Below are 15,556 nucleotides of genomic sequence, written 5' to 3'. Positions count from 1 at the left end.
CACCCCTCCCACCCTTTCTCTCATCTGAGCACCTCCTGGATGACGGGTCATCCCTGCACCCTGCCCACCGCCCTGGGTCAGAAGCAGTGTCGCAAGACACAGTACATCCACAGCAAGGCCGCTTCATTTAATCGGCGACCCCCCCTCTCCGTCCCCCTTTGCATATAAGGCGAGGACGGGGAGAAATCCCTTCGGGCTGCGTCAAAATTTACTCACACATACTACCCCCCCCACCCCCCCCGCCCATTCCTCCTCATGCAGTCACAACATCATCCATATACAACCATTCTCCACTCACCTCTGTCTTCCGTCCTCTCCCTTCCTTCCTCAACAGACATTCCCCTCTTCCCCAAAGCCCCCTTCACCCCATCCATCCACTTCATCCTAGGACGTCCCCTCATGTTCACTCCCTCCACATCTGCCTTCCATACCTCTTTTACTAGTCTTTCTTCACTCATTCTTTCCATGTGTCCAAACCATCCTAATATTCTTTCATTAACCCTTTCTCCCAGATCCTTTTTCACCCCTGTTCTCCTCCTCACCTCCTCATTTCTCACTCTATCCAGCCTAGTAACCCCCACCATACTTCTCAGACACCTCATCTCAAACACATTCAAACTCCTTCTCTCTTCTTCTCTTATGTTCCACGTTTCTGCCCCATACAGTGCTGTGACAAACAGATTAACAAAATTGTCAGGGAGGCTTACAACTTGCTAAGATCAATAAAAGTCGCATTTGCATACTTGGATGAAGACATGATAAAAAAAGATATTGGTTACATTGATAAGGGCTATGTGGCGACATTGTGGTCACCCAGTACCAAAAATAATGTAAAGAAAATAGAAAGAATCCAGAGAGCAGCAACAAAAATGGCACCTGCACTTGCAAACTTATCATATGAGGAGAGATTGGCTAAACTGAAGTTACTGATGCTGGAGTAAAGAAGAGAGAGAGGTGACCTACCGAACATCTACAGAATCATGAAAGCCACAGTGATACTTGATAGAGAAGACTTACTAAACTGGGGCAAGAGAAGCACAAGAGGGCATGGAAAGAAAATAAAAAACATAGCTACAGAAGGGAACTAAAAAAGAAAAAGATTTCCACATAGAGTAGTGGACACTTGGAACAAACTGGACAATGAAATAGTATGCGCAAAAACCATTCATGAGTTTAAAAGCAAACTAGACACTGTGAGATACAAAGGCGGGACAACACGAGCATAGCTCCCCTTCCCGCAAAATACGAGGTAAATACACACACGTAGACGGATTCACGGCGAAGACTGAAACTCCGGAAAAGAAGTGAAATTCACGTGGATCTCAACAACGAGGGAGTACCTTTTTGTATTAGTAGGGAAGGGGAAAGCTCGTGGTTTAGTGGAAAGGTGATGAAAGGGGAGAAGGGGAGGGGTTACTGAGGGAAATGGAAGGAAATGAGGAGGGAGATGAACGGGCTCTCCCTGATGACAGAAGAAATATAAACAAGAGGTCTGCTGATGACGCAGGGGAAATCGAAAATATCAGTGAAAGCATTAAGGTTAGAAATATAGATAAGAACAACACAATGGAAAGTGAAAATAATAATTTTCATGGATTTAATTAGGAGGGATGCCAACCTCCCCCGATTAGCAAGTCTAGAAGAAAAACTAGAGAAAATGACCGAACATTGGAGAGTAGGTTTTATCAACTTACACAGCACAGAGAATTGATAAATTGGAAGAGTTAAAAAAGGAGAACCAAACTCTAAAGAAATAGAAGAATTAAAAAGACAGTTAAAAGAAGTAAAAGATGAGAATGAGGAATTAAAGAGGAATAATAAAGAGAATAAAGAGTCCATAGTAAAAGAAGTACAGGGTTGGAAAAAAGTCCAAGAGAATAACAAAATTGTATTTAAGGATATAGTAGCACAACAGATGAAAGATCAAACTAAAGACACAATTATTAAAGTTATGAGGGAGAAGGAGAGTATAGTGAGAGACATAGTGGATAAGAAGAAATGTATAACTATATTGAGGATGGAAGAGAAATATAATACAAATTGGACTGCAAGAATAAAGGAAAGTAAATAAGATATTGGAAGTAGTTCAAGATGGAACAGAAACAGGGAAAGAAATAGAAGAAATATATAGACTAGGAAAATACAATACAGATAAGACCAGACCAATTAAGATCAATTTCAGGTCACAAATAACAGCAGAGATTTTCTTAGCAAAAACAGGGAAACTAGTAGACAGTGAACAATCTAAACAGGTATGGACAAAAAGAGAAATGAATAAAGAGAAAAGAGAGGATGAGAAAGCAAAAAGACAAGTAGCTAAGGAAAAAACAAGAAAAGAACAGAGACAGAAAAAGAGAAATTCCATTGGAGAGTAGTGAATATGAAAGTGAGAAAATGGTTCTTAGCAGACAAAAAGAGAAGGGAATCAGAAAACACAATGGAAGTAGCATAAAATTGAAAATGTCTTACACAAATATAGATGGATTAATAACAAACTTGAACGAACTGAATGATTACCTGAAAGAAAAAGAACTGGACATAATGGGAATTGTGGAGACAAAACTGAAAGGTCCACTACCACCCAACAGTGTAGGACATGGTGCATATAATTGTTGGATTTACACCCCCTCCACAAGGGGGTGGAGTTATGTTCCTGACTAAGAAGGATATAAATGTGAGGAATGTTACATATGGAAAAAATAGAGTAGAGATGATTATGATGGAAGTGGAGGACAAGGATGGGAAGAGTAGGAATTTTGTAGTCAATTATGTGCCTCCAAAAACAGCTTCGTAGGAGGAGAGAGAACCCGAAAATATGTTAGAAGACACAAGAATAACACTAAATAAGATAATGGAAGATGGAGGACGAATAATTATAATGGGTGACTTTAATTGTAAAGAAGTCTGCTGGGAAGAGATGACAGTGAAAGGTGGAGACGACCTATGGGGAAGTGTATTACTTGATATGATTATAGAACATACAATGACACAATTGATACAAGAGAATACTAGGTATAGAAATGAAAAAGAACCATCAAGACTGGACCTAATAATCATATCAGAACCGGAAATAGTGGACAAGATCGAATATAAAACACCAATAAGTAAAAGTGACTACATATTGGTTGAAATGAAACTAAATGAGAAAAAATACATGAAAAAAATGAACAATATAGAAAGGGAACACTGATGTATGAAAAAACAAACTTTGACAAAATAAGAGAATTCTTTCAAAAAGCTGACTGGGAAGAATACACAAGGAGGAAACACCAGTAGAAGAAAAATGGAGTGTTTTGACAAAAAATTATAAAGAAGGAGTGGAAAAGTATGCCCCAAGACAAAAGCAAGAAACGGATATGTAAAGTGCTGGTACAACAAAAGATGTAGGGAGTTAAATGACAAAAGGGATAAACTTGGATAAAATGGAAAAAAAAACTGAAACATGGAAAATATATACTAGTTATAGAAATGAATATGTACAAGTGCGCAGTGAAGAAACAATGAAATAAGAAAAAGATGTCATAGAAAAATGAAAAGAACCAAAATTATTCTACAGATTTGTAAACAAAATGAAAAGCAAACAACAATTAGAGAAAGTACGACAAGGAGGAGTCGAATACACAGAGGAAATAGAAATGGCAGAAATTATTAATGAGCATTTTAAATTGTTGTTTACATGGGAGAACATACAACCTAGAGATATCTATGAAAGAGATAGAAGTATCAAGAAGTGAAATAATGAAACACTTGAGTAATCTCGATGTCATAAAATCGCATGGCAAAGTGGATTTTGAGAGAATATAGGAATGAACTAACAGACAAAATACATAGCCTAATAAACAGTTTATTGAAAGAGGGAAAAGTTCCAGAAGATTGAAAAAGAGCAAATATAGTACCTATATATAAAGGGGGGAACAAGGAAGACCCTACTACCTATAGACCAGTCTCTCTTACAAGTACGATAGCTTAAGTCTGTGAAAGAATGATCAAAACTAGATGGGTAAAGCATTTGCAAAAAAAAACAACATACTAAATCCAAGGCAATTTGGATTTAGACAAGGACGATCATGCGTCACAAACTTAATGTGTTTCTATTCAAGGCTAATAGATGTAATACAAGAAAGAGATGGATGGGCTGATTGTGCATTTCTAGACCTGAAAAAATCTTTTGATAAGGTGCCACATAAAAAGTTGCTTAAGAAATTAGAAACTGCAGGAGGAATACAGGACAAACTACTGAAGTGGATGTAAGACTTCTTGTATGAAAGAAAAATGAGAGTGGTGATAAGAGACAAACACTCCAATTGGGATGAAGTGGTGTTCCAAAAGGAACAGTTCTGGCCCTAATAATGTTTGCTATATATATTAATGATACGGATGAAGGAATTGAAAATTATATGAGTTTCTTTGCAGATGATGCAAAATTGTTGAAAAAAGTGAACGCTGAAGAAGATTGTGAGTCGCTACAGAGTGATCTCAATAAAGTATGGGAATGGAGTAGGAAGTGGGAGATGGAATTCAATATCAAGAAGTGTAGTATAATGGAATTTGGAAGAAGCAAAAAAAGAATAGTAGGATCATATAAATTAGGAGAAGAAGAAATAAAAAAGTAGAAAATGAGAAGGACCTGGGAGTCATTATTATGAATAATATGTCCCTTGAGAAACATATAAATATGATTTTTGGAAAAACTTATAATTTGATAAGAACAATCAAAGTGGCATTTACATACCTGGATGAAGAAATGGTGAAGAAAATACTGGTCACTTTGATAAGACCAAAATTGGAATATGTAGCGATGATGTGGTCACCAAGTACAAAAAATTTATAACAAAACGTGAAAGAATACAAAGAGCAATTACAAAATTAGCACCAACACTCAAAACTATCATATGAAGAGAGACTAACAAAACTTGAACTACAGACATTAGAGCAAAGATGAGAGAGAGGGGACTTGATAACTATTTATAGAATCATGAAAGGCATAGAAACTATTGATAGAGAGTATCTAATAAAATGGGATAGTAGAAATACATGAGGACACAGAAAGAGAATCAAGAAAGAGTTATAGAAGAGATCTCAAAAAGAACAGCTTTCCCCACAGAGTAATAGACATTTGGAACAAGTTAGATGAGAAAGTGGTGTATGCAAAAACAATACACGAATTTAAAAACAGTCTAGATAGAATAAAATACTGTATGAAGATGGGACACCACGAATGTAGCTCCCCTTCCCGTTAAATACAACTAGGTAAATACAACCAGGTAAACTAGGCATGATCGTCCTTATTGAAATCCAAATTGCCTTGGATTTAGTAAAAAAAAATTTTTTTTTATCAAATGCTTTACCCATCTAGTTTTGATAATTCTTTCACAGATTTTAGCTATTGTACTTGTTAGTAGGGTCTTCCTTGTTTCCCCCTTTATATATAGGTACTATATATGCTCTTTTCCAATCTTCTGGAACTTTTCCCTCCTTCAATGAACTGTTTATTAGGCTATATATTTTGTCTGTTAGTTCATTCCTGCATTCTCTCAAAATCCAGTTTGCCATATCATCCAGTCCATGCGATTTTCTGATAGTGAGATTACTCAAGTGTTTCATTATTTCATTTCTTGATACCTCTATCTCTTTCATAGGGGGAACTCTCTCCTCCCATTTGGTATCTCTAGGTTGTATGTTCTCCCTTGTAAACACTGATTTAAAATGCTTATTCATAACATCTGCCATTTCTATTTCCTCTGTGTATTTGACTCTTCCTTGTCATACTTTCTCTAATTGTTGTTTGCTTTTCAGTTTGTTGTTTACAAATCTGAAAAATAATTTTGGTTGATCTTTACATTTTTCTATGACATCTTTTTCGTATTTTATTTTTTCTTCTCTGCGCACTTGTACAAATTCATTTCTATAACTAGTATATATTTTCCATATTTCAGGTTTTTTGTCTTTTTTCCATTTTATCCAAGCTTTAATCCCTTTTGTCCTTTAACTCCCTACATCTTTTGTTGTATCAGCACTTTACATATCCTTTTTCTTGCTTTTGTCTTGGGACATACTTTTCCTCTCCTTTATAAATTTTTGTCAAAATATTCCATTTCTCTTCTACTGTTGTTTTCACATGTGTATTCTTTCCCAGTCAGCTTTTTGAAAGAATTCTCTTATTTTGTCCAAATTTGTTTTTTCATACATCAATCTCTCCTTTCTATATTGTTCATTTTTCTCATGTATTTTTCCTCATTTAGTTCCATTTCAACCAATATGTGGTCACTTTTACTTATTGGTGTCTTATATATGCGTTTGTTAACTATTTCCGGTTCTAATGTGATTATTAGGTCCAGCCTCGGTGTTTCTTCCTCATTTCTATACCTAGTATTCTCTTGTATCCATTGCGTCATTGTATATTCAATAATCATATCAAGTAATACATTTCCCCTTAGGTCATCTCCACCCTTTACTGTCATCTCTTCTCAGCAGATTTCTTTACAATTAAAGTCACCCATTATGAGTATTTGTCCTCCATTTTCCATTATCTTAGTGATATCCTGGTGTTTTCTAACATATTTTTGTGTTCTCTCTCTTCCCACAAAGCCGTTTTAGGAGGCACATAATTGACTACAAACTTCCTACTCTTCCTATCCTTTTCCTCCACTTCCATCATAATCATCTCTATTCTATTCTTTCTATATGTGATATTCCTCACATTTATATCCTTCTTAGTCAGGAACATAACTCCACCCCTTTGTTTTACCTCTCTGTTTCTAATCCAACAATTATATGCACCATGTCTTACACTGTTGGGTGGTAATAGACCTTTCAATTTTGTCTCCACAATTCCCATTATCCCCGGTTCTTTTTCCTTCAGGTAATCATTCAGTTTGTTCAATCAGTTTGTTCAATCACTTTTAATTTTCTATTTCCATCGTGTTTTCCATTTCCCTTCCATTTTTCTCTGCTATGAATCATTTTCTCTTTCATATTCACTACTCTCCAATAGAATTTTTCTTTTTCTGTCTCTGTTTTTTTCTCGTTTTTTCCCTTAGCTTCTTGTCTTTTTCATCCTCTCTTTCCTCTTTATTCATTTCTATTCTTATCCATACCTTTTTATGTTGCTCATTGTCTACTATTTTCCCTGTTTTTGTTAAGATATTCTCTGCTGTCGTTTGTGACCTAAATTTAACATTAATTAGTCTGGTCTTATCAGTATTGTATTTCCCAAGCCTATACATTTCTTCTATTTGTTTCCCTATTTCTGGTTCATCTACTTGAACTACTTCTTATATACTATTTACTTTTTCCTTTTCCTCCTTTGTTCTTATGGTCCTATTTAGATTATACTTCTCTTCCATCCCTAATATAATTATACACTTTTTATCTGCTAAGTCTCCTACTATGTTCTTCTCTCGCATCACTTTAATAACTGCTTTCAGTTTGTTCCTTCATCTCTTGCTTCACTATATCTCTAAATTCAGTTTTGTTATTCTCCTGAACCTTTTTCCAACCACTTCTTTTGCTATGGACTTTATTCTCTTTATTATTCCTCTTTAATTCCTCATTCTCTTCCTTTACTTCTCTTCACTGTCTTTTTAATTCCTCTACTTCTTTAGCTAGATATTGATTCTCTTTTCTTAGTTCTTCCAGTTTATCAACTTTCTCTGCAACTAGAGTTAATTGGTCAAACCTATACATTTCTTCTATTTGTTTCCCTATTTCTGGTTCATCTACTTGAACTACTTCTTATATACTATTTACTTTTTCCTTTTCCTCCTTTGTTCTTATGGTCCTATTTAGATTATACTTCTCTTCCATCCCTAATATAATTATACACTTTTTATCTGCTAAGTCTCCTACTATGTTCTTCTCTCGCATCACTTTAATAACTGCTTTCAGTTTGTTCCTTCATCTCTTGCTTCACTATATCTCTAAATTCAGTTTTGTTATTCTCCTGAACCTTTTTCCAACCACTTCTTTTGCTATGGACTTTATTCTCTTTATTATTCCTCTTTAATTCCTCATTCTCTTCCTTTACTTCTCTTCACTGTCTTTTTAATTCCTCTACTTCTTTAGCTAGATATTGATTCTCTTTTCTTAGTTCTTCCAGTTTATCAACTTTCTCTGCAACTAGAGTTAATTGGTCAAACCTAACCTTCCATTCTTCATTCATTTTTTTTTTTAGTTTCTCCTCTAGATTTACTAGTCAGGGGAGGTTGTCCCCTCCTTCCTCTTTAAATCAATAAAAGCAGTTATCATCTCTTTCCATTGAGCTGCTAATATCTATATTTCTGCTCTTCACGCCTCTGCTTCCTTGTTGTTCATCTATATATTCTGCCCCCAGTTTGTTTACGCCTCTCCTAAGATCCTGGGCCCATTCGTCCCCTTCCTCATTTCCTTCCATTTTCCTTAGTATTCCCTCCCCTTCTCCTTTTTCTTCACCTTCCCACTACACCACGAGCTTTCCCCTTCCCTATTAATACAACACAGATACTTCCTTGTGATCATCGAAATTTGCAGTTTTCTCTGGAGTCCAAACTTCGTTGTCACCTCTACCAAGGTGTGTGTATGTGTGTCTGCACGTTTATGAGTATTATATTTAAGTTTTTCTCAATAAACACAGATCCCCTGGCTTTTATCAAATATCTTGATGCATTCTTTTGTGTTTGCTTTAGAGAGCAAGAAAGAGACACAGCAAGAGAGCGAGATGAGAGGAGGGAGAGACATTTGTTGTTATTTCACCCACTCAATCCCCCGTCCCTAAAAAAAAAAAAAAAAAAAAAAAAAAAAAAAAAAAAAAAAAAAAAAAAAAAAAAAAAAAAAAAAATTCAGAAGAAGTCTGTCTCACCTTTTCCTGTGCCTTGATAGCCAGAGAAAAGCCACCCTGGATGATAGATGCACTCAAGGGTAGCACAAAGTCCTCACGCACCCTAAATCCAGAAGTGACTGCCTGTCCATTCCACGGGGTGAGGACCTGCGCCCTTGTCTCAACCTGGAAGCTCATGCTGAAACAAAGAGAACACAGATGTATGTATCAATTAGGATATTAGCAAAAGCTCAAGACTGTCAGATAGCCCTGTGAAACAAAAAATATGTGTTTACCTAATTGTGGTATACAGGAGAGGAATTTTCTTAATCTACTTTCATGACCTCTTAAAGCCCTCCCATCTTTCACCAGGAGATCTCTTCTATCAGTACAATCTATCCTCTTTAGTAACCTGAACATTGTAATCTTATCACCTCTTTCTCTTCGATCTTGCAAAGTTGGTAGACCCAGTACTTTGTTCATATGGTTTATAATGCCAGGCTGGGGACCAGTTTGGTTACTGCCCTTTGTATTCTCTTAATCTAGCTTACATCCTTCAATCTGTGTGGGGACCATACTACTGACACATATTCCAGTCTTGGATGTATCAGGGTTTCACTGAGCTTTTTCATTATCTCTTCATCCATATATTGAAATGCCAACATGTCTCTCCCACAATCCTGCTGATATGTCTGTCAGGTGACAGGTTGTCTTTTATTAACACTACCAAGTCTTTCTCTTCTTTTGCTTTTGTAATATGTTCACTTCCCAAGGAATAATTTACGGATGGCCTTTTGCCACTATTGCCATTTCCACTACTTTGGATTTTTTGGTATTGAACTTAATTTCCCATTCTTGGCTCCATGCAAAAATAGTATCTAGATCTTTTTGCAGTATTCTACAGTCCTCCTCATGTTTCACTCTTCTCATGATTTATGAAAGAATTTTCTGAGTTTCCCAAAATCCGTTTTGTTATACATTAGTCTTCCTTTTCTGTGTTTCTCATTTCTTCCCAGGTGAATTTCCTCTTTTAGTTCAAGCTCAATTAGTATGTGGTCACTCTTCCCGGTTGATGTCTTGTATTCCATTTCATCTGCAATTTCAGGCTCTGACGTAAATATTAAATCTTGTCTTGACAGTTCTTCATTATTTCTATATCTGGTATTCTCTTTTACTGATTGGGTCATTGTGTATTCATTGGTCTGTCCTGTAGTATGTTTCCCCAAGGGTCCTTTCCACTTTTCACTGTCATCTCCCAACATATTTCTTTGGAGTTAAAGTCACCCATAGTTACTAAGTTTCCTCCTTCTTTCAGTATTTCATTTAATGCATGCCTTGTGTCTTCCAACATTTTGGAATGGTCATTCTCTTTCCAAGAATGTGTTTTCAGATTACAAATTTTCTATTTTTCATGTCACTATTTTAAACTTTTATCATAATCAATTCCACAGTATTATTTCCTTCTGTAACCTTTGTCACATTTAAGCCTTTCTCTGTCAAAAACATGACTCCTCCACCCTATTTCTCCTTTCTACTTTTAATCCAGTGTTTATATAAACCTTTTCCAACAGTGTGTGTATGTGTTTATTTACCTAGTTGTATTATATGTGAAAGGGAGCTATGCTCGTAGTGACCTGTCGCTGTATCTCATAACATCTAGTTTGTTCTTAAATTCTTGTATGGTGTTTGCAAACACCATTGTTTCATACAATTTGTTCCAGACATCCACCATTCCGTGTGGATTTTTTTTCCAGATCTCTTCTATAACTATCCTTTTTGACTTTCTTTTCATGTCCCCTTTTTTTCTTTTATCTGACTTTAATATGTCCTCTCTATCAAGGACTTCCATGCCATTCATGATTCTGTAAACGGCCAAAAGATCTCCTCTTTCTCTTCTTTGTTCCAGGGTTGGTAGTTCCAGTTTGGACAATCTTTGTTTGTATGTCGATTTTGAAAGTGTTGGGGCCATTTTTGTCATTGCTCTTTGGATTCTTTCTAATTTCTTTATATTCTTTTTTGTGCTGGGTGTCCACATTGTCGCAGTGTACTCATATCTTGGTCTTATCAGTGTGACTAATATTTTTTTACCATTATGTCATCCAAGTAATTAAAAGACACCTTTACTGACCTTAGTAAATTGACTTTTTTTCTGACTATTTTGTTTATATGCTTGTCTGGTGACATGTCTTTGTTGATAATTACGCCTACATCCTTTTTGGAGCTAACTTTCTTTACTTCCTTTGTACAGACATACATATACCAAGGGCTTTTTCTTCCTTACACAGGTAATCATTTAATCTACTCAAACCTGAGATTAATCCATCTATATTAGTATATGGCACTTTTAATTTTTTTTCTTTTCCATCCCATTTTCTGTTCTTTTTGTTTTGCTTTCCTTGGTGCATCATTTTCTCAGCCTCATGTCTAAGACTCTTGAGTAGAACTCCTTGCATTCTGTCTCCATTCTTTTTGTATTTTTCCCTTCTTTAGCTTCATCTCTTAGTGTCTTTTCTCGTTGTCTTTCCTCATCATTCATTTCCCTTTTTATCCATATATTGTTGTAATGTTCACTCTTTGCTAAAGTACCTGATTTTGCTAGTATGACTTCTGCTACCATTTGTGATCTTAGTTTTATCTTTAAGGGTTGATATCTTTCTTTAGGACATTGTCTGTTTCTATATACTTTCTCTATTTCTTTTTCTACTTCATGGACATTGTCTTGTATTTACTTCTTTTAGAATTGTTTTTGCCATTTCTTTTTCTTCTTTTTCTCTCAAATATCTAAACAAACCATGTTTTTTCTTTAGTGCATATACCACAATACACTTTTTTCTCTCCACTGTATCTCGTACCCAGTTTGCTTTTTTTTTTTATAACTTGAATAATTGAGTCCTTTGTATTTTCCTGCATCTGTTGTTGTACTGTTTCTTTAAAAGATATCTCTTCATTTCTGCTTTCATTCCATTTCTTAATCTTCTGCAAAATTTCCTCACCTAAATATTCTTAAATTCTTTCAAACATTGCCTGTATTTTGTGATTTGCCTCTTTTTTTTTTTAAATTCTCACTATTGGTAGTATAATTTTTTCATCTTTTCATTTTCATTCTTATCCTCAATTAGTTCTTTTTTTTAATTCACTTAACTCATTATTCATTTTGGAATTCCTCTTTTGTTCACATTCCTCTTTGTTGACTTCAAAATAGTCTTTCCTTAAAATCACAATTTCTTTCCTAGTTCCATGAATTCTTTCTCCCACGAATTTCTGTTTATATTCAACTCTCTTTCGTGTCTATGATTTGACTCAAATTCATTTTTTCATACTTACCAAAGCCAGAAAATAGGTCATCACTGTACAATCTACCAATTCCTCTTGAGCTTTCAAAGCCTCTACAAAGGATCCGGAGGTAGAGATCGTAACCGGGATGGTGGCGGCGTGGCTGTCTACATATGCAACGACATCGCATTTGATCAATGGACTGATATGAACAGTGAGTTAGAGGCTTTGTGGATAAACATTCTCTTGCCAAAGTCTAAGCCTATTCTCGTAGGTGCCTGCTATAGACCACCCTGGCAACATGACTTCTATAGTAAGCTTGAGGATTTGTGTTCCAATGCCACAGACTTTCTGAACAAAGAAGTGATTATAACTGGTGACTTGAATACTCATGTAGAATCAACCTCGAATACTCTGCATAATGCTCTAAAGTCATTCTGTTCAATGAATGATCTGAAACAAATTATCGCAGAACCTACCAGAGTATGTGCCACTGCTGAATCTATTATTGATCTTATTTTGGTATCTGGTGTTCAGAAAATATGTTCTAGTGGAGTAATTGATATTGGATTGAGTGATCATAGAGGTACATATTTTATCAGGAAGGTTTCCAAACAACAAATCAATCAGCATAACACCACAAAAGTTCGTTCTCTTAAGCATTACAGCAAGGAATTGTTCTGCAAAAGGTTGTCTGTGGTTGACTGGTTTTCAGTCGTCAATTGTACAGATGTTGATCAAGCTTGGAATAATTTTAAAGCTCTGTTCTTGAGTGTATTAGACTATATAGCTCCTGCAAAATCCATCAGAATAAAACAACGTTCCGAGCCATGGCTTTCTGGTGACATCTTGAATATGATCAACAGGAGAGATAAAGCTTTATGAGATTATAAGAAAGCAAAAGATCAATCTGTTTTTGCTATGTATAAGAAGTTACGGAACGAGGTTCAGGTTATGGTAGACAGAGCTAAGGTAGGATATTACAAAGATTCTCTTCAAAACAACAAAAACTTTGGCAAACAATCAAACAGTTAGGTTCTTCCAAAAATCCAAAATCCAAAAGTAGTAACATTGGTCTAAATGTTAATGGGATTGTTTCTTTCAACAAAGTAGCAGTGGCTCAAAAATTTAACTCCTTTTTCACCACCATTGCTACCACCCTTGTAAGTAATTTACCAGTACCTTCAGGTCTTTTTGGCCAAGAACACATTAATGATTATTATTGGAATCAGGGTGTAACCCATGACACCTTTGCTCTGTCTACGGTTGCTAAGGTAGATGTGTATAAAATGTTGAAGACTGTTAATAGGTCTAAGGGTACCAGACTAGATGATATTCCAGCCAGATTTGTGAATGACTCAGCTGAGTAGATTGCTCCCTGTATCACTCACATAATCAATATTTCGATTCAACAGGGCAAAGTTCCCAAAGATTTTAAATTAGCAAAAGTTATTCCTTTGTACAAGAAAGGCAGCAAAACAGAATCCGGTAACTATAGACCTGTCTCAGTGCTTGGTATTATATCGAAGGTCTTGGAAAGAGTTGTTTATAACCAGGTTTATGAATACATTCAAAGTAATAACTTGTTCTATGACTTACAATCCGGCTTTAGAAAATCATATTCTATTGATACATGTTTGAATAATTTGACTGATTATATCAAAGGTGAAGTTGATAGAGGTAATTACTGTGGAATGGTTATGCTAGATCTCCAGAAAGCTTTTGATACTGTAAATCATGATATTCAATTATTCAAATTACAAGCATTAGGTTTCAAAACAGATGTTATTAATTGGATGAGGTCTTATCTAACAGGTCGAGAACAGATTGTGAATGTAAATGGTACATCAAAAACAGCACAAATAACATGTGGTGTCCCACAGGGTAGCATTTTAGGTCTTCTGTTGTTTCTTTTGTATGTGAATGACATGAAAGCTGCTGTTAACTGTAAACTGCTGTTGTATGCCAATGATTCAGCCTTACTAGTTTCTGGCAGCGATGTAAATAGGATTGAGATGTTACTCAGTGAGGAGTTATTGAATGTCAGCAAGTGGTTGATGGATAACAAATTGTCTCTACATCTAAGTAAAACAGAATCCATTTTCTTTGGCTCTAATAAAAAACTCAATAATGCTTCCAACTTAAATATCCAATGTAATGATACTAGTATTCAACCTACGTCTGTTGTTAAATATCTTGGAACAGAAATTGATCAAAATGTGTCGGGAGAAGTTATGGCACAAAAAATAATTAAAAAAGTCAGCTCTAGAACAAAATTTTTGGCAAGAATACAATAATACATGGATGTAGAGACGATGAAGTTACTATCTTCAGCCCTGGTACAGTGTCATATTGATTATGCTTGTTCTTCTTGGTATAGCAATCTAACTAAAAAATCTAAGAGTAATCTTCAAAAATGTCAAAACAAACTAATCAGGACTGTTTTGAAACTCCATCCGCATACTCATCTAGATTATACTCATTTTAAACTGTTAAATTGGTTACTGTTGAGAAACGTGTTGTTCAGTTAAAGCTCAATCATGTTCACCAAAATATAAACGACTCTTGTCCCAGTTATTTGTCAGATACTTTTACACATGTTAGAAATGCTCGTACCTTGAGAACTCGTTCTAGTCGGTCATCTGTTATTGTATCTAGGTTTAATAGTTCATTAGGGAAAAGTTCGTTCAAATACACTGGTGCTATTGCTTGGAATTCTTTACCGATCAACATTAAATCAATTGTTTTTAAAAGTAGTTTTAAAAAATCAGTTAAATGTTATCTTTTAGACACTGTTCTTTCTGAGGAAAATAGTTTATATGTTTAATTTACATTTCTTATAACCTAATTTTCACTTTTTATAACCTAGCTTTTACTATGACAATCTTTTCCTAGTTTCATATGAGGACCACAGTGGAAATAAGTCTTTTGACTTTCTGTGCCATCCTCGGATGTACAATTATATTTACTATGTATGATATGAGTCTTATATTTACCTACCTAGTTGTATTTACCTAGTTGTATTTTGCGGGAAGGGGAGCTATGCTCGTGTTGTCCCGCCTTTGTATCTTGCAGTGTCTAGTTTGTTTTTAAACTCATGAATGGTTTTTGCGCATACTATTTCATTGTCCAGTTTGTTCCAAGTGTCCAAAACTCTATGAGGAAAACTGTTTTTCTTCAGTTCTCTTCTATAGCTATGTTTTTTTATTTTCTTTCCATGTCCTCTTGTGTTTCTTTTGTCCCAGTTAAGTAAGTTCTCACTATCGAGTACCTCTGTGCCTTTCATGATTCTGTAGATGGTCAATAGGTCACCTCTCTCTCTTCTTTGCTCCAGTGTCGGTAACTCCAGTTTAGCCAATCTCTCTTTGTATGATAGGTTTGCAAGTGCAGGTGCCATTTTTGTAGCTGCTCTTTGGATTCTTTCTATTTTCTTTATATTCTTTTTGGTACTGGGGGACCACAATGTCGCTGCATACTCTAATCTAGGCC

At 35.4% G+C, this 15,556-nt stretch overlaps 1 protein-coding gene across 2 annotated transcripts in view; it reads right to left on the bottom strand.

Annotated features, from left to right (window-relative positions):
• LOC143036797 (hemolymph clottable protein-like) overlaps positions 1 to 15,556 on the bottom strand; it is a 191,496-nt gene that overhangs the window by 93,849 nt on the left and 82,091 nt on the right. For both annotated transcript variants that reach the window (XM_076204540.1, XM_076204541.1), the window contains exon 19: positions 8,837 to 8,993. In XM_076204540.1, coding sequence (XP_076060655.1) covers positions 8,837 to 8,993 — 157 coding nt within the window. The remainder of the gene's footprint in view (positions 1 to 8,836; positions 8,994 to 15,556) is intronic.

This window comes from Oratosquilla oratoria, chromosome 21 (genome assembly GCF_046742065.1).
Source record: "Oratosquilla oratoria isolate Oo_2021 chromosome 21, ASM4674206v1, whole genome shotgun sequence".
Taxonomy (NCBI): Eukaryota; Metazoa; Arthropoda; class Malacostraca; order Stomatopoda; family Squillidae; genus Oratosquilla; species Oratosquilla oratoria.
The sequence above is the reverse complement of the archived record's forward strand: the minus strand, read 5'-3'. Positions and strand labels throughout refer to the sequence as shown.